At 37.0% G+C, this 19,463-nt stretch overlaps 1 protein-coding gene across 1 annotated transcript in view; it reads left to right on the top strand.

The window, feature by feature from the left end:
- The window catches only part of LOC125227967, a 119,341-nt gene that overhangs the window by 61,725 nt on the left and 38,153 nt on the right, over positions 1 to 19,463 (top strand). The window contains exons 3-4 of the mRNA XM_048132385.1: positions 587 to 677; positions 15,147 to 15,197. Of these exons, the coding sequence (XP_047988342.1) occupies positions 587 to 677; positions 15,147 to 15,197 (142 nt within the window). The remainder of the gene's footprint in view (positions 1 to 586; positions 678 to 15,146; positions 15,198 to 19,463) is intronic.

Genomic DNA, 19,463 nt, shown 5'->3' with positions numbered 1-19,463 from the left:
TGGAGCAGAAAGGTGGTCATAGGAACTTTATCATGAAACGTCGTATCCCCTTCGAGTAAGGGGTTTTTAGAAACGCCTCGGAAAGCAGCAGACGACTGTTGAAAAAAAGGTACAGTCGGCGATAAAAGCTTGTTCCAAAAATGAAATTAACGGAGCTGCTACTACGAAGCTGTTTAAAGAAAGACCTGCCGGAGTATTATGCTTCCAATTTGATCACTTATCTATGTGGATAAAGTATCCGTCACGCTTTTGCAAGTATGTCAATGTGAGATAGTGACAGATGTCTTATCCACGTGGATAAGTGATATATTGGAAACATAATACGCCGGCTGAGTAATTAAGTACTTTTGACTTTAAATTTTACTGTAAGTGAATATAAATGAATTGTTTTCCGATAGAGATCCACTGTAAACACAGCAAAGAATGATTCCTGACACGGGTCGGTCCTATGCTGGCAGTCACGTATCAGTGCACTGCTTTCTTTCCACAGTTCATCATATTGAGAACCGACACTCTGTGTACCTTTGCATAATACATAATATATGCACTTATCAACATATTGTAATATATTTGTTTTGTTTGACAGCGGGCGCAAGTCCGGTCAGCTGTCGGACGCGGGCGAGGACCGGCGCCGTCGCGACAGCGACCTCACCAAGCAGCAGCGGTCCGCTTCTTTGGTAAGTACTAGAATACTCACATACAGATAGAAAAAGGTCTTAAACTAAGATATACTCAAGACTCATGATATAAAGACTCTGTTTACAGGCTGCCCTATTAAGGCACTGGTCCCACCGCGAGCTAGTAAACTATGAGCTATCGGCTATAAAAACGAACAAAAGATAATCACTCCCGCGTAAATAAAAGAGACACGACAATGTTTATTTATGTAGTTACTCGCCCAGCGGTGAGCTATCAATATCGCCGTGTCTCTTTTATTTGACGGGAGTGCTAATCTTTTGTTCGTTTTTATAGCCGATAGCTCATAGCTTACTAGCTCGCGGTGGGACCAGTGTCTTATCCTAATCCACTCACATTTATACATATGTATGTAGTTGAAAATATTCCTAACTACCATTCGCTAGGGTAAGTCTTTCAGGTAGACAACTGCTGAGTGAGTCCGTTGTTGTAAATTAGACAGATGGAACAGACTTATACTATCGTCAAGATTACTCAATATCCTCGAAAATTGGCCAAACAATAGGGACTCTAACTAAATAGAGAAATCTAGCAAAAATAATATCTTGGAAATAAATGGGTTAATCTAAGTATATATTATAGAATAACTATTAAGTAAAGTCGCCGACAATAGGAATTGCGAACAATGTAAACAAACCTGCAGTCAAAATTTCGAACTGTGTTTAATTTCCTATCTAACTCGTCAAATACTGGCTAAACACCATGCGCGGATCCATGACCCCCCCCTGGAGCCTAGCTTGGCCATACAAATTGACCACGTGATCCTCCCCTTGGGGCCTGGGCCTTTACCACGTGACCCCCCCCCCCCCCCCTGGGCACGAAGCTGGATCCGCGCTTGCTAAACACTGTGTTATTTAATCAATGTGCATCACATGATGATCCTAAAACAATCAAAGAGTGCTAGAATACGGATATTACATTGGCTGGTTTGTCTACATTGTTCGCAATTTCTATTGACGGCGACTTTACTAGACCTACAAGTGCATCTCAGTTTGAGTGCCGTAGCAATCACAGCGTAGCTTCGTGCTATCATGGCGGCATCGCACGAGCAATTAGCGGCGATGATCAGATTACATGTACGATCGAGAATGCAACGTGCCTCGCATGCAGCGCGCTTGCTTTACGTGTTTTGTACTGAAGATGGTAAGAAACTAATTCTTTAAAATTTTATTAGCCCGAGGGAAAAATCTCAAAAACTGGCTTGGATATTTTTTTTTCACCACACCAACTGGTAAAGGCTTTCTTTGCAATTCGAAAAAAGATAGCAAAATTGCATTTTATCCCCAAGGGGGCAAAGTATTTTCATACAAATTTTAACTCGATGTCTTAATCGAACTGCTAGATTTTACCTATAAATGATCATTTTGAATCATAAATATTGAATAAATTGATGGATTTGATTTATTTTGATGTCTTATAGTCAGTATTTTGTTCGTGTTGGTGTGGTGAAAATTTCCTCCAGGACCACCAAGTTGAATTCCTAAAATGTTGGATTTGCAAAAAGTTGAATTTGCAGGATGTTGAATGTTAAAATGTTGAATTTGCATTATGTTGAGTTCTTTTTATGTCCAAATTGCATTAAGTTGAATTTGCAGCTTGTTGAATCCTAAAATGTTGAATTTGCAGAAAGTTGACTTTGCGGTATGGTGAACCCTAAAATGTTGAATTTCCATAAGATTGAATTTGCAGTAGGTACCTACAGGGTGTAGCAAAGGCCCCGAGTGATACTTTAACAGCTGATAGGGTTACTAATGACCCTAAGTGTGATACAAGTGAAAAAAATTCGTAGTTCGAAAAAAATAGTTTCGATTTTTTCCGCTTAAATAGCAATCAGGGTATTGGTCTTGTGGGCTGTTGAAGTAAGGTGCATTGGGGTAATTTTGAAAGTCACATAAAAATCACCATTATTTCCATCATATCAAGATTCCCCTTTCGAAATTACCCGAGCATATCTGTATGTCGAAATTATCTCAAAGCACCCTATTGACTTTTGTTACATGCTATATAGTTTCAGGGCATATTTAAGTTCCAAAACTCCACTGATGAGCCTTTTCGAAGCATAATGCCTTAAAATTTTGTTCCCCGTTACAGCAATGGGTTAAATACAGTCTGAAGACTGAAATTCATGACCATCAAAGGTACATTTTTTTCTCCTATTAGGACCAAAAAGCTCGCGATTCAGAGTAGAAATCATATTAAAAAATACCCATGTTAAAAAAAGATTCCAGGAATATAAACTTGAGTTCCTAAAATGTTGAAATCCCGAAATGTTGAAAGTATACATTTTGAGAATTCAACTTTTTGATATTTCAACGTTCTGAGAATTCAACATTTTGCGAAACTGAAAAAAGTCAACATTCTGGGAAAGTCAACGTTTCGGGATTTCAACATTTTAGGAATTCAACCTGGTGGTCCGGGAGGGAAAATTTTTGTGTTTCACTCGGTGGCAAAGTTTGTTTAACCTTCGTGCCTTGATACCCACGCAACGCTCAAGATTCCACTTTTTGGAATCTTTCGCTTGCTCAGGTATCAATATTGGCACGTGCGGTTAAACAACTACTTTGCCCCCTTGTAAAACAAATAACTATTGTCATTTTGTTGATAAGCCGGTCGCCGATATATCGCCCAGATTCCTAAGTACACCGTCATGAAACATTATTACAGTACACAGGAAGTTGACGATTGGCCGGATCTTACAAATGGCCACTGAGGAATAAAAAATAAAAATAGTTTTAAATCTATCGGCCCAAGAAATTAGCCACGAGATACGTGACTTGCATGAAGCGTGCTTGGTTTACGTGTAATTCGTACCTACTGTCCATTATAAAAACGGAATTGTTTAAAGTATTTATAAGGTAAGATTCTGCGGATATCTTTTAACATAACGTAAAAGCGGAAATCTACTTAAAATAGTTTGTTTCAAATCCTTACTCACCTATGTATATGGATGCACCCATATAACCATAATCGGTCGCCGTTCCTACGCAAATCCTCCTATTTTGTGTACACACAGGTCTTCGGGTCTCAATGCTTAGTCGCAGTACGGTCGACGTTTAGTCGCGGCGACCCAAATGGGGACGATTGGTAACAGGCACAAATGGTCACAGAAGTGACAGAAGTGTGCACTACGCGTGCACACATTGTTACCGTTTGGCGACTACTTTCCCAAAATCATTCGTTCATTTCATTCTTTTCAAATGGCGACTGTCAGAGACGTCAAAGTAAAAAAGAAATAAAATCATTTGACATTAAACTGTAATGGCGTAAGAATTTGTTAAAGGTAAAATATTGTTTGCATTTGTAATATAATGTGGGCTAATTACCATGGCCAATTAAATTGCTCGAGTGATTTCATAAAATAAGTCTAAATTTATCAACGCGCCATCAATTTACCTCAGTTTAACCAGTAATAATATTATTGACTACTCGGTGTTTGCGTGTTATGTATATTGATTGGTGAAGTTTTAGTGCTCCGGTGCATATACTATACTGAAATAATAAAAATAATGCCTAGAAAACCAATAAAGTTGTTAAAATATGGATTAAGACGGTAATATTCCATGTAAAAAACAGTCGCCAAACGGTCACCAAACGGTCGACAAACGGTCGCAAAATGGTCGCAGCGTACACGCGTGACCGAAAGCAGTGAATATTTATTAATAATTTTTTCCAGGTATCCTCAAACTTTATAAACAATTAAATATGCCGTCGTACTCAGTTGCCCTCACTAAAGAAGATTAAAAAAAAATTGTAACGTGCGTACCGAGCTGCTGGGTTGTAAAGGATCGGGGATCATATTATTATGGTCTTCTATAGAGCAACTAGTATTTTGCGGCATTTCACAATTGACACTTGTTGAAGTAGTCGTCATTAATATTAATTATCAACATTAATTTCAGCGATCTGTACTTCTTAAGTCAAGATTTTTGTATAGATAAGTGTCTACAAATTTGTAATGTTAAAGAGACATAAATAAAACGTAGTAGAGTAAATAATGTGTTTTTTTTGTAACCCAAACAAAATACTTGTAGATACGAGTGCGGAAAAGAGGAAAATCGATACGAGTAGCGATAAATTAATACACGAACGAAGGGAGTGTTTTACTTCGACACGAGTTGTGAATGTCCTTTTCGCACGTGTATTGTACGAATGTTGAAAGTATACATTTTGAGAATTCAACTTTTTGATATTTCAACGTTCTGAGAATTCAACATTTTGCGAAACTGAAAAAAGTCAACATTCTGGGAAAGTCAACGTTTCGGGATTTCAACATTTTAGGAATTCAACCTGGTGGTCCGGGAGGGAAAATTTTTGTGTTTCACTCGGTGGCAAAGTTTGTTTAACCTTCGTGCCTTGATACCCACGCAACGCTCAAGATTCCACTTTTTGGAATCTTTCGCTTGCTCAGGTATCAATATTGGCACGTGCGGTTAAACAACTACTTTGCCCCCTTGTAAAACAAATAACTATTGTCATTTTGTTGATAAGCCGGTCGCCGATAGATCGCCCAGATTCCTAAGTACACCGTCATGAAACATTATTACAGTACACAGGAAGTTAACGATTGGCCGGATCTTACAAATGCCACTGAGGAATAAAAAATAAAAATAAAAATAGTTTTAAATCTATCGGCCCAAGAAATTAGCCACGAGATACGTGACTTGCATGAAGCATGCTTGGTTTACGTCTAATTCGTACCTACTGTCCATTATAAAAACGGAATTGTTTAAAGTATTTATAAGGTAAGATTCTGCGGATATCTTTTAACATAACGTAAAAGCGGAAATCTCACTTAAAATAGTTTGTTTCAAATCCTTACTTACCTATGTATATGGATGCAGTACGTTCGATCATGCACAGTTTCACATTGCTTTGCTAAAATATTCACAGCACAATTTTTCAAAGAAAAGAATAATAGTAGTAGTTTTCAAAGAGTACCAGACATAGGTAGAAGTTTTGATGACTTGGGGCACGAATTAAATAATTTTATCGATATATCAATTGTGTTTTCTTATGACATTAATATCAATAAGTAGTTAAGGGATCCTATGCCTATGAGATATCTTTAATATAAACTTAGGTAAGTATACATATTATGAAAGTACCTGCGCTACTTCCATACTCATTATATGACTTTAGAAATACTTTTTTTAAATTTAAAAACGTATTTTAAGTTTTTAGTTAATATGTAGTATTAGACTTATATTGACCGGGATATAGACCGTGATTACCTTTTTGATTTTTGTCGAGCTCCCGATATTTCGACGCAGTTGCATGCATCATGATCACGGAAAACTGACGAAGGCGGGTGGATGTTAAAGTTGCATAGACAGCGCGCGATCTACCCTCCTTCGCGCGCGTCGGCTGCGTTCACTTTCAGCGTTACCACTGGTCGCATTCACACTCGATGGTCTGAAAATAACCGTGAATCATTCAAAACTCTTAATATGTAGTATTGTACTTACCTAAGTACTGGAAAAGTAATTTCGTAACAAATATAGTAAAACATCCTGTTATCCTCCGTTTTATAAACGCTAACATACTAGGCAGTTCAAGCAGGTACTTAAATCTCGAAAAGTACTTACATCGTTGCATTTGATCTAAGATGGCTGCTCCCCGCTGCGTTGTGTCTTCATCCCGCTAATTACTGCAGAATCTGGTCTTTAATGACCAGCTGGCCTAGCCGAATGACAATCGTTGACGCTAGACGCCGATCCAAACGCTTTCTGCCTCTGTCGCGCCCATACGGAAGAGCGACAGAGATAACTAGCCACACGATAACGATATTATCATCAGGGTTAGTGCATTTGGCTATGCACATCCAGCACCTTTAATGAGTACTCCCATTTATCACGTTAATGAACGCTGCGGCCTTCCTTGCATTAGGACTAGGAAGGAGTCAGGTGTCTTACAAGATGTTTTCTCCAAAGAGGCACATTGGTAACGTGCGTTAATCAGTGAAGCTGACTGTCGCAACACGTAACTTTAGTTTAAATGGGTAGGCAATAACAAATGTTGGTATCAAAGTAATGGTATAAAGAAATATCACAATATTATATCGTTGAAAACACATTCAACTCGCTAGGTTCATTTTGTATCTGAAAATGGGCCGCTATTGGCATTAAAAGTGTTAAAACTAATACAACCTAAGTACTACAATTTGCGTAGGTGAATCAACGATAATACATTTACGTCTTTCCCAGGCTCATAAACATAGGAAAGATATCTTTATCAATACTTTTATCACATCTACTATACTGTATGTATTGTAAGAGGTTTCGCATTCAGAATGAAACCTTTTACAGCAGTCATGGTCGCTGACTGGCAGTCCCTGATTTAAAATTGGAACAGTATAAGAACGTCAAGGAAAACAGACACTTCAATGGGGCATTCATATAGAAGCAGCGATTGAGAGTGAACGGTTGTACTTAGCTCCTAAAATATAAAAAAATATTGATTCAAAGCGTTGTTTAAATGTTTGGATGCTCTCCACTGATAGGCCGACTCTCTTACATGGTGGAGGCGCTAACGTCTGAAAGTTTCCCCTAGTTTCGGTTTCAGAGTTTTCAGACAACGAACCCCGACCTCATAGCGCGAGGAAGCGCATGCCAAGCGATAAGCCAAACGCGCTTTAAGAAGAAGGAAAACAAAGTGACCATCGTCGCCACTACATAGAGCTATCCCGGGTGATATACTTCTTATTATTTAATACTCATTATCACCCATTCCGTAGTTAAAATATAGCTGTGCAGAATTGACGTAAAAATGGAATGCGAGACATTCAACAGAGCAACGGGCGCTCAAGATTGTGTTGTTCAAGAAACTCTACGACTCCTCTTCGGTGACCATGGGCGTCGACGCAAATTGCGTGAACATCAGCTCCATCATACCTATATACTTAATCATACACATATGCAGTAAATCTTCCTAGATATGTAGGTTACATTAGATAGGCAATGTAAATTTAGTTTCAATCTTTTAATTATACATTATATTGTAGAACTTACGGAATAATTGTGATTAGTGAACTAAAATGTACATTATTTCAAAGGAAAAACGACTTGTGACAGAAAATGTCATTTGCCTATCCCTAATGTTAACATGTAGAATACTATACATATTATTTATGCAATGTTTATATTAGAATAAAAACTATTTGATAGGCTTATTTATTCCATAATGTTTTCCTATAGCTACCAATAAGGCTAAGTTATATGAAAAGATGTAAACTGTGGAATAAAACACACCCCAAACTGTAAATATTTAATAAATAGATACAATCGTTTAAAGTTATAGAGTAATGTCACAACACCCTTATAATTTCCTGACTACAAAGAACAACGTTCATACACATTTCTTTTACATGTATCAAGACAAGGCCGACTAGATGACCAGATGATCCAGCTGCTCACGGTGTGGCGGGATGGCTGGCGGTCATATGCAACCCCCACTTCGTCGTCATCACCAACGTGCAGCACACTACAGCTGTAGCAATCTTCGTGGGTGAATTTCAACATACTCGAAATTTGCCTAATTTTGGTGGATTTTTTTAGTTTTGTAATTTTTGCTGAAATTATGTACTGATGTTACATAACTAATTATTAGCAATGTTATGTATCAATGACCTTTCATTATAATAAGTAGTTTTAGAGAAATTACGATTTCAATGACATGGTCGCCACCAAAATTGGTCTACCCACAAAAATAAAAAATAAAAACAAAAATAAAGCCTTTTATTCATTTTTCTATTATTTTCTACTTGAAATAATAAACTTTTAACATGTAATAAATACTTTTCAAATAGAAACAAAAACGTTATTGCCCTCAATTTGTTCACCACCAAAATTTATGCAATTTTGGTGGAAAAAGTATTACGACCCACCAAAATTAGATATTTTTGTGTGGGGCGGACCAATCCAGCAAAGTATGACACTTGTGTCATGTCTAAATGCAGGAACGAACCTGAATGGACATGTTACGACACGTTTGTTCGTCTTGCTGCGTCTCGTTTAACCATAAAAATGATTTCAATACTTACCACCAAAATTGGTTCTTTCCCCCGGACAACTTTTGGTGCTCAGTTATAAGTGTCAAATTGTATAATAATATTGACTTATATCATCTTAAAATATACTTAATGTAATAAAGAATGAAGTTATGGCAAGTTATCTTTATAGCTGCGGATTTACTGGATTTACCATAGCAATAATCCGCTAAAAACAGGCTCTGGACGCTACACCAAAATTAGAATTTCGATGGAAAATTATTTTTAAATAAATATACATAACACTTGTAACAATTTGCAATGTTGCCGAAGGTAGTATTTTAGGATTGGTTTTCATAAAAAAAATAAAAACCCGGAAACAATTAGCCCACACAATGAATTTCAGCTCCGCCACAAAAAAATCACGCTGAGAAATTCACCCTCATGAGCCGATCGGGCTCCACTTCACTTCGCAACCGGCGCGGCGGGAAGATTGGCGGCCATGAGAAGCCCCCACTTCAACGCCACCGCCAACAAGAATCGGCATCTTCAAAATTTATTATGTTTTTTCATGTGAAATAAACGTTTTGCCTTGTTTTTTTACTTGAAGTTAGGTGAATTTGCTAACAGCTGTCATGTCAATGTCATCTAGTCATGGCCACAGACAATTAGCTGTCAGAAAGTTCAAAATAAAAGGGTTTAGTCGATGGGCAGGGGTTAGGTTTTTGCCATTGGTTTTCCTAACCATAGTCCATATCTGACTAATTTGCGAGGACCTTGGCTATAGTCCAACTATCCAAATTATGGCGGTCTCAACCGTGGACTAGGCAACCACGCAAAGAGCGTTAGATGTTGGCTACCTTGAATGAGGCTGTCACTATTGGGTGTTAGGAGATTTTTTTGTGTGTAGGGGGCCTGGCTTAGGTAGGGCCAACCGGTAGTTAGGATAGAATAGGATAGGATAGGGTGTAGTATTGTGAACAATGGCTGCTTCTAACATAAGGGGAGGGATATGTAAGAGGTTTCGCATTCAGAATGAAACCTTTTACAGCAGTCATGGTCGCTGACTGGCAGTCCCTGATTTAAAATTGGAACAGTATAAGAACGTCAAGAAAAACAGACACTTCAATGGGGCATTCATATAGAAGCAGCGATTGAGAGTGAACGGTTGTACTTAGCTCCTAAAATATAAAAAAAATATTGATTCAAAGCGTTGTTTAAATGTTTGGATGCTCTCCACTGATAGGCCGACTCTCTTACAGTATGTTGTTATGTACTATACTGTAGACACTGTACAGATGTTGTGCGAAAAGGCTTTCCTTCATATTTTTCAGGAAACGTTCGTATTTGTCATGCCAGTTCAGTCAATGTCAGTACGTCTTGTACTGAGATTGACTGAAATAGCATGACACGTTCATACGTTTCCATAACAATACGAAGGCAAATCTTGTCACACTACATCTGTACGACCTTATCAGGTTCCTTATAGATTGATCTGTTTATTTGTCAATTCACTATGGCTCATGTAATAAATATAGTTATTTGTCCACGGGTGGTAAATCATCTTTATTACTAGATTCACCTGCTTTTATCAATTTTAAAGCAATTAATTTGACTTTATTCAAGGTCAAATTACTTTACTCACTAGTGGATAAAATGCGTTTTTACCCGCTGGTGTTAAAGGACAAAACACGTGTTTCCGAGCTAGTGAGGGGAAAAGTATATTTGTGACGTTGTCTGGGTAAAGGGACATTATCGATGGCGCTTACGTCCCGCGGCGTCGTATTTGTACACGAACATCGCTCATAACGCCGTTAAGTGTCATCGACAATAAGGTCCCTTTACCCAGATAATGTCACATTTACTGACTGACTGGGCTCTCGTCTCTCTGACCCTAATACCGTCTCCCGACTTTGAGGACGCCGCCTAGTGTACCTACTCCTCTCTAATTGACGGCCGAGATCTCGCACAATACTCCGTACCGGGATGTGGAGCGGGATGTGTCTATTTCCGCATTATTTCCATGGGAATCAGGCAATTATAGCATCTACATATGAACTTGATTTGAAAGCTTACTAAGCTTTTACCTCAGAATTTAACAGTTTGAAAACTATGGAATGCTGCTAAAAATTGTGTGGGGTAGCCGGTTGGTCACTTGACACTTTTGGGAGAGTGTAATAGGACACGTTTGTTAATACTGTATCTGCTATTGGTCTCGCCCTATCCTTGTTGGGTGGTCTTTTTGTCATTATTTTTCTGGACGTCTGGCTTTGGTCACGGCAGTGGGCAGCTACCTAGCATTGCACCTGATTCGTTTACCTAAAAACACACTTTGTATCAATCCTCTTTTTTTAAAATAAATGGGCTTACTCTAGCCAAAGGCAAAGACGTGGCCGACGATGTTCCCTCTTGCTTTGAAGGTTCACTCTTTTGCCATAGTAGTTAAATGACTAGAATAACTAATGTTCATTGTAGAATTAGTGCTGAAAGTGTCAAACTGTCCAGTATACCTCGCGCACGCGCCGTAACGAATGCCCCATTGTCACCTCGTCTGGTCACAGTAGTCAGTAGTCACGCAATTTGCTAAACAATGCCACTGTTTGCTGGTGCATTAGTCAGGGCATTGCATAGGCTTCTGTTCGACGTAATGAATGACCTCTGCAAGAACTCTGAATGAACGATGCAAGATAGTTTTTTAAATACTACGTCGGTGGCAAACAAGCATACGGTCCGCCTGATGGAAAGCGGTCACCGTAACCTATGGACGCCTGCAACCCATTAGAAAAAATATGTACACGGGCATTTTCAGAATTTGGGTCCCCCAATTAGCAAAAGTTGTTAACAAAAATTAACTCACTGTCAGTTTTGTAACGACAATTAAGTTAATGCTGAATTATGTTCGACAATGAAGTTCATGCTTGGTATATCTGTCTAAAAATTTACACTTTTCACATTCTGAATGTACCTAGATCATCGCTTAAAGTTTATGTAATTAACACAAAATAATATTTTTATTGAAATTTTATGCTTAATTATCGTCACAAAACTGACAGTGAGTAAATTTTTGTTAACACTCCTTTTTTGTTGCTGTCATAGAACGGTTTCGCACTATATCCGATCCGAATCCGTGAAAATAAGATCCGTCATAATCGTCAATCAATCAATCAATCAATTCTTTATTTTGTTAAACATAGGTTACAGAAAAGGTGATAAATACATTAATGGCAGCGCTATTCTATGTTTTACCCACTATGCGGGTGTACAAAATTTTGTTGTGCGATTATTAAGCTAAACGCATGCATATCTTAACTAAAAAGAAAAAAAAAATTAAATTATTTAAGTTACAATTACAATAAATTTCAATAATGTTACTTCAAAGGAAATAATGGCAGATTAATACAACACTTAAAATTCTATTACAATTTTCACAATACATGTCAATTTAATACATAAAAATAAAATTCTAATACAATGTCGAGTCATTATTATCATTAATAAATTTATTAATAGTATAATAGCATTTTTCAATGAGGAATGAAGTGAATTGTAATTTGAAATTATATATGTCAAGTGCTCTAATATGGATTGGAATACTATTATATATTGTCGAAGCCATGCCAAAGATACTATTTCTCATAAGCGCCGTATTGCAACATTGTAGAGTTTTTAGATTCTGACTGTATTGTTCCCGTGGTGGACATCGTAGAACTATTTGTATAGTACTTTACGCACTAAATCCGATCTCCGTCATCCGATGTCTTTCCGCCATTCTTCGGATCTAGTACGTAAACTACCATAGAAATAGTTCTACAGCTTTCAAGGATCTTATATTTTTAAGGATTCGGATCGGATGCAGTGCAAAACCGCTTTTGGTTGCTATAAATATGCGCTTTTCCGACGCTATGGAAATAGGTTAAATTATATCCACCAATTATGTTCATTGATCCACATAGTTAGTATAACACTGAACTGCACGGGTAGCATGGTCGCGCGATAGACGATAAAATATCAGGCCGTCCCTATCGCACTATTAGTAAGACGGCCAGACGTTTTATCATTTATCGCGCGACCATAATTGGATGCCTGGTGAATGGAATAGCTTTCTTGTCACAGATGTATCCATGAGCTAGTTCGTCACTTCCCGAGTTTCTCGTGACGCTATGCGTCTTCTCTTCCGGGAGAATCCGGTCCTTCTCACCGAAGTAGGGTACGTTATCAGGCCGCAAATGCTTGTTAAACTAATTAGCGCAATTGTTTTAGTTGTAGTATTTTAAAGCACTAATTGGTTAAAATACTACAACTAGAGCCACCTACCATATATTCTGATTATATTAACTCCAGTACCCAAAGGTTGTCTGGAAGAGATCGCTCTTAAGCGATAAGACCGCCTGTTGTTACCTCTGTTTAATTTGTTTTGTTTCTTGTGTATTACTTGTAAACTATGTGAGGTGTGCAATAAAGAGTGTTGTATTGTATTGTATTGTAATACTTAGGTTTAACTTTTAAGTATGTTTTTTTTTGTAGTGTACTTACCATACAAAAACTATACTACGAGTACATATTATATACATAAAAGTCCCGTCGATAGATGTCGATCATTTGAACTTTAGTGACACGTTTAAGCCCTATCGTACTTGTACAAGTACAAATTCTCGAGTGTTGAACTATGGCCTGGGTCTTACTAGGTAAATATTTTCTAAATTACAAAATATAAATACCTTTATAACTATAAAGAAACAAAAACATGCTATGCTTTGGAAATGGATTTCTAGTTAGGTATAAAACGCCGCTTGCGCGCCTTGTATTAGACTTTTTAGGGTTCCGTAGTCAACTAGGAACCCTTATAGTTTCGCCATGTCTGTCTGTCCGTCCGTCCGTAAGCGGATAATCTCAATAACCGTTAGCACTAGAAAGCTGAAATTTGGTACCAATATGTATATCAATCACGCCAACAAAGTGCAAAAATAAAAAATGGAAAAAAATGTTTTATTAGGGTACCCCCCCTACATGGAAATAATAATAAAAGTAAAGTGACTACATGTAATAATAGTAAAGTGGGGGCTGATATTTTTTTTCATTCCAACCCCAACGTGTGATATATTGTTGGATAGGTATTTAAAAATGAATAAGGGTTTACTAAAATCGATTTTGGTAATATAAATATTTTCAGAAATAATCGCTCCTAAAGGAAAAAAAAGTGCGTCCCCCCCCCCCTCTAACTTTTGAACCATATGTTTAAAAACTATGAAAAAAATCACAAAAGTAGAACTTAAAGACTTTCTAGGAAAATTGTTTTGAACTTGATTGGTTCAGTAGTTTTTGAGAAAAATACGGAAAACTACGGAACCCTGCACTGAGCGTGGCCCGACACGCTCTTGGCCGGTTTTAAATAAGCAATTACTATTTTAATCTATCAACCATGTATTACCATGACCATCTAAACGGTTAATATGAAAAAGTGCATTTATCAGTGTTAGTATAGCCGATAATAGGACCAGCTACACAGGAAGTTCCAGCTTCATTACTATAAATTACACAAGGAAATGATAACCGTACTTCATAGTCACTTTTACTATCTAATTTACGTTTATTGCGAGTACATTGAGGATATAAGCCATTAGTCATATTATACATAAAAAAATGCAACTTTCACGGATTGAGTATTTTAAAATGCAAATAAAGTCATAGTATTTGTATATTATAATATATAATACATATATATCTTTGTCTGAGTACCTATACAACATTAAGCCTTCTTGAGCTAACCGCGGAACTTCAAAAAGCATACTTACTTCATCTGTGACTGTATTAAATAGTTTATTTAATAGTTTGATCCTAAGTAAAAATAACAAGAATATCCATATAAACTGAGTCCATATAGACTGAGGTTGACTGGTAGAGAATGCCTTAAAGCATTAAGTCCGCCTTTTGTACTGCAAGATTTTCTTTTGTGCAATAAAGATTAAATAAATAAATAAAAACGACCCTTTTCTTAACTTATTCGATCTTTTATCATGCAGAAATATCTGCGAGCGATACTACTACATTACGATACAAGTGCGGAAAAGAGGACGTTCAAAACGAGTGGCGATAAATAAACACGGCTGAAGGGAGTGTTTAAAGTCGACACGAGTTACGAATTTCCTTTTCGCACGTGTATTGTACGACGTTTTTCAGCACAGATGGAAGCCCTCTGAAGTTTCGATGTGACAAGAAATAACTACTTAGCGCCTTTGTAAAAGCACCATTTGTACTGAAATACATAATTTTAAATTAAAGGAAAAATTGAAAAATTCACACCTCCGGCAAGGTCTGAACCTGCGACCACCTGGATTTCCGGTCCGGCCACTTTCAATCCGCTGGTGAACTTTTCCATTTCTCCACGTCAATTTATTTAAAAATATGTAGAACCTTTTCTTTAGTTTACATTTACGTACGTGTGCTAATAAAGGATTGTTTGTTTCAGCAAACCCTCGAAGCGGGCGGGGTCGTCAACCTCGAGAGCCTGGAGGCCAAGGTCAGTACCGCACCCACCCAATAACCAACTTTATCACTAACTGCATAAGGTCCTGGCACACCTCAGACAATGGCGATCAAATATATGAAAGATGCGCGTTCCTACGCACACAGAGTAGAAATTCAGAAGTGACAACCTCGTAGTGTCGTCCCGTTTCCTCACACATATTGATTTGAAAGGGCTGACACTAGAAAAATAAATAAATATTATAGGACATTCTTACACAGATTGACTGAGCCCACGGTAAGTTCAAGAAGGCTTTGTATTGTGGGTACTCAGACAACGATATACATAATATTTATACGTAGAAAAGTACTTATATACGTAGAAAACGTCCATTACTCAGGAACAAATATCTGTGCTCATCACACAAATAAATGCCCTTACCGGGATTCGAACGCGGTTCAGCAGGCAGGGTCACTACCGACTCAGCCAAACCGGTCGTCAAAAATGTTGCCACTTTTTAATTTGTACCCTTTTTGATTAGACTGTAGGTGAACGCGTACCATGCTTGTATGACTGAGATATGACAGGTCGACTGTTCGCGTTTTTTACAGGCGGTAACTGTGAGGTAACCGAGAGCGGGTGGGCGGCACTTTCAGCGGGGAGCGGGAGTGGCCATACTGTACGATAGTATTTATTTTTCTGTGGTCCTGGTTAGATTATTGTAATTGATTGATTGATTGATTATTGTGAGTTTTCGCTCGTGACCCGACATATCGGACGGCATCGGCACGCTCCGTCGTTTATGATCCAGTACGGCTACCACGGGTTTGACAGTGAGAAAATTTGAGACGTGCTTGGACTGCTTGGGCTTTTCAGCGTGCAAACATGTCAGAGCGAGATGGTACACCCTGTTTTTATTGAATTCCGTTAACTTTAAGGGTAGATTCTTTAGTTCAAATATAATCAATTTTCTCAGTAAACTGAATGACTTTATCTTTTCGCCGGTTAGAAATTAACCGAATTAAATGAAACTTCAAAATTAAGTTAGCTTTGATTTGACTCTGCCGTCAAACATGGTACATTGCCGTCAGATTTTTAGAAACTAATTTTAGATCCACTTATTTTTGGAAACGAAAAAATTTAAATTTTTTTTGTCCAAAATGATATCACCGTCCATTATGATGGGTATTTGTCATTTAATGTATAAATAAAAAACACGGTGGTAAACATTGAGTGTTATGGACAAAGTATCACATTGACATGATATGAAAAGAAACGGCGTGGAGATAACTTGAGACCTGTAGACGTACTTACGTTTTTTATCAGTTCATCATCATTATCACATATAAACTGGCGAGCAGAAGCTATTACTGTATAAACAGTAATTTAGTTATATATTTACATAATATATTATATGTATTAGGGCCCTGTTGAGGCTTCCCCGATATTGTAGTGCCTCTGGCATGTTCGCGAATGCGCATGTAGACGACTTTTATGCCATTATGCGAAAGTCTAATGCTTCAGTGGTGCACCGTATGCGGGGGAGCGGCAATGGGATCCTGAAGATGATAGCAGAGCGTTTCGACTCTGACATTTTGGGGCGATATATCGAATTACATGTGTACAAGCATGTAATTCGCCATAAACAACATTCGGTAAATCACTCAATTCACTTTGTAGTCATTAAAATATGTAAGTAGATTATAAGAACGTTTAAGATGATTTTTGTAAAGACAAAGTTTTTTTCAGGTAGGTTATATGAAATGTTTGCAATGCTCTTAACAAAATATCTGGTAAACTCGTCCTACTGCAAATTTAAACTCCTCCTAAATTGCAAGAGGGTGTTATCCTTATATGGGGCGGGAAAGAAACTCGGCGAGACACATATTTTCATTCATATTTACATTCATACTAACTGCATTATTATTTACATTCATAATAATGTAGCTACATAATACTATGACAGTAGGTACTTATTTACTAGAAGAACTATTGCGTGGTACAAAAGACAAAATCCTCTCTTAGGGTATGTATTGATTCCTTACAAGAAAGGACTTGTAATTCCAATAGATACCTACATATCTACAAGCTCGTCAGTATTCTCGCCTTGTTATTCATTTGCCCGTTTTCCTGGAGCAAAACAAAAGGAACAAAAGAGGTTTGTTATTTAACTCGTTTCCGATACGGCCTACGACAGTAGCTACGGAACAAATTTCCTCTCGTACCTATAATTGTACGCTTGCGTTGCTGCCCCCTGACGAACCTGACGAACACTAACAACTATGGACTGTAATTGTCTGAAAATAAACAATTTTTATTTTTATTTTATTTTATTATACCTACCTAGGGTTGCAAAAAAACGGTTTTTTTTCTGGCTTGAAAAAAAACATGAAAAAAAAAACCGTGAAAAAAACAGTCTAAAGTACGAAATCTCAAAATTTGCAAAGTAGTTAATACTTTTATACGGTTTTTTAGACTTAATGTTAACTATTAAACGAATTTAATCAAATAACTTTAATTTCTGGTCTTATAAAAGTAACATTTACGAAATCTGTAGTTGGTAGTTATCACTATTTACTGTTGGCAACACCACCGCCTCTCCACGCTACACGCCGCATCGGGGATTCCCCAATAAACGTTTGTATACTGTGTTAATTGAATTAGAATGTACGTTATTGTTATTGAAACACGTTACAACTCACGAAAAACCGTTATTGTCGTATTATTTGTTCATCTGAAAAAAAAAAACATATTTAGAAAAAAAACCATGGTGCTCGGTTTCTTTTTCATGTTTTTTTTTCACAATTCTGAAAATTTCTATTTACAATTACAACCCTATGCCTACCTAATTACGTATCTAAACAATTTCTTCATACAAACGACATCAACGCGCTGTTCATAAGATCGGTCTAAGCTACAACGACAGACAAGGTTTAAAATGTACATGTCCTTATGAACCTTTAGTTTTGTCTTAAAGCCTGTGTTTTAAAATCTCACCGGCTTCAAAAGATTCCGTATCGTTCCGAAACTAACATTTTTAAATTTGAAAATGTTATTTTATGCAATTGGATTAGGAATCATTAATCTGTTAAAAATTCTATAACAAATATTTGCTATGAAACTTTTGCATGATAATATTTAATGCAGTTACATTTTATTCAACTTAAAAATTACTTGAATCAAGTCCGTAACAAGTTGAAAAGAAATCGAATTTTTCCAATACTGAGAAGAGTCTGCGAGAACTGAAACCGAGTCTATTTAGTCTTAAAGCAGACTCAAATGACTCGAGTCAGATCCAACACTAGGCACATTAATCTCCACATACAACATAGAGTTTCGACCATGTTTCGACCATTACAATAGTCCACAATTACACTTGTAAGTGGTATTATTTGAACCGGCAATTTGCCGATCAGGGGCGTGCTCGGGTATTTTAATTGTAGCCTGCGATATCATGGGGAATGTTAAGAACTTTGCATTTATCATGGACTTGGAATGTTTTTTTATTTATAGGGGCATTTTCAGAATTTGGGACCCCCAATTAGCGTAAGTTCTTAACAAAATATTGTGAAAATATTTAAGCATGAAATTTCAATAAAAATATTGGTTTTGTGTTAATTACATAAACTTTAAGCGATATTTGACATGTGCCGTCAATCACTTGACAAAAGTAAATTAAGGGTTTAGACAATTTTGTGCTTAATGAAAATGATGAATTTTTGTTTGCGAATTATCTAAAAGTGTTGAATTTAACGGAAAACAAAAAAACACGGTGTAGATTTTATAGGCACTTAATTATTTAAATCAGGTAAGTACACGTATTCAAAATACTATGCGTCAAATGGTTTAAAAATCATCAAAGTTCCATTATATTATGATTACATATGATTACCACGTTATATCTATTGCATTATTGAAGTAATTAGTAATCAATCATGTTTATTAATACATTTCATATCAATGAACTTTAATTACGCTTGTTCCAATATGATAAAATGTAGTTCATAGTACAAATGCGTACAAATACCTATTTCAATTATCTAAGGTAGGTTAATTCTCATTTCAGTTGGTTTTTACACCAGGCTCCATTGCCCATGGTTTTTTCTCTTTTCTGTTGATTTGGCGCAAATACATTGCAGCGTCTGCAATGTAATCAAGATGTTACCAAATGTAATTAAAATGTCACGAATACAGCCACCTTTTCGCCAGCACCACAATCTACCGATCACATATAGCCTGTAATCTCCATACGAATTATCTAAAACAAACGCTGGTCCGTTTACCACGACAGCTGGTATACTTTCTCTAAATAATGATGGT

This window comes from Leguminivora glycinivorella, chromosome 7, assembly GCF_023078275.1.
Source record: "Leguminivora glycinivorella isolate SPB_JAAS2020 chromosome 7, LegGlyc_1.1, whole genome shotgun sequence".
In the NCBI taxonomy this organism is placed as follows: Eukaryota; Metazoa; Arthropoda; class Insecta; order Lepidoptera; family Tortricidae; genus Leguminivora; species Leguminivora glycinivorella.
Note: the sequence above shows the minus strand (reverse complement) of the source record. Positions and strands in the feature narration are given on the sequence as shown.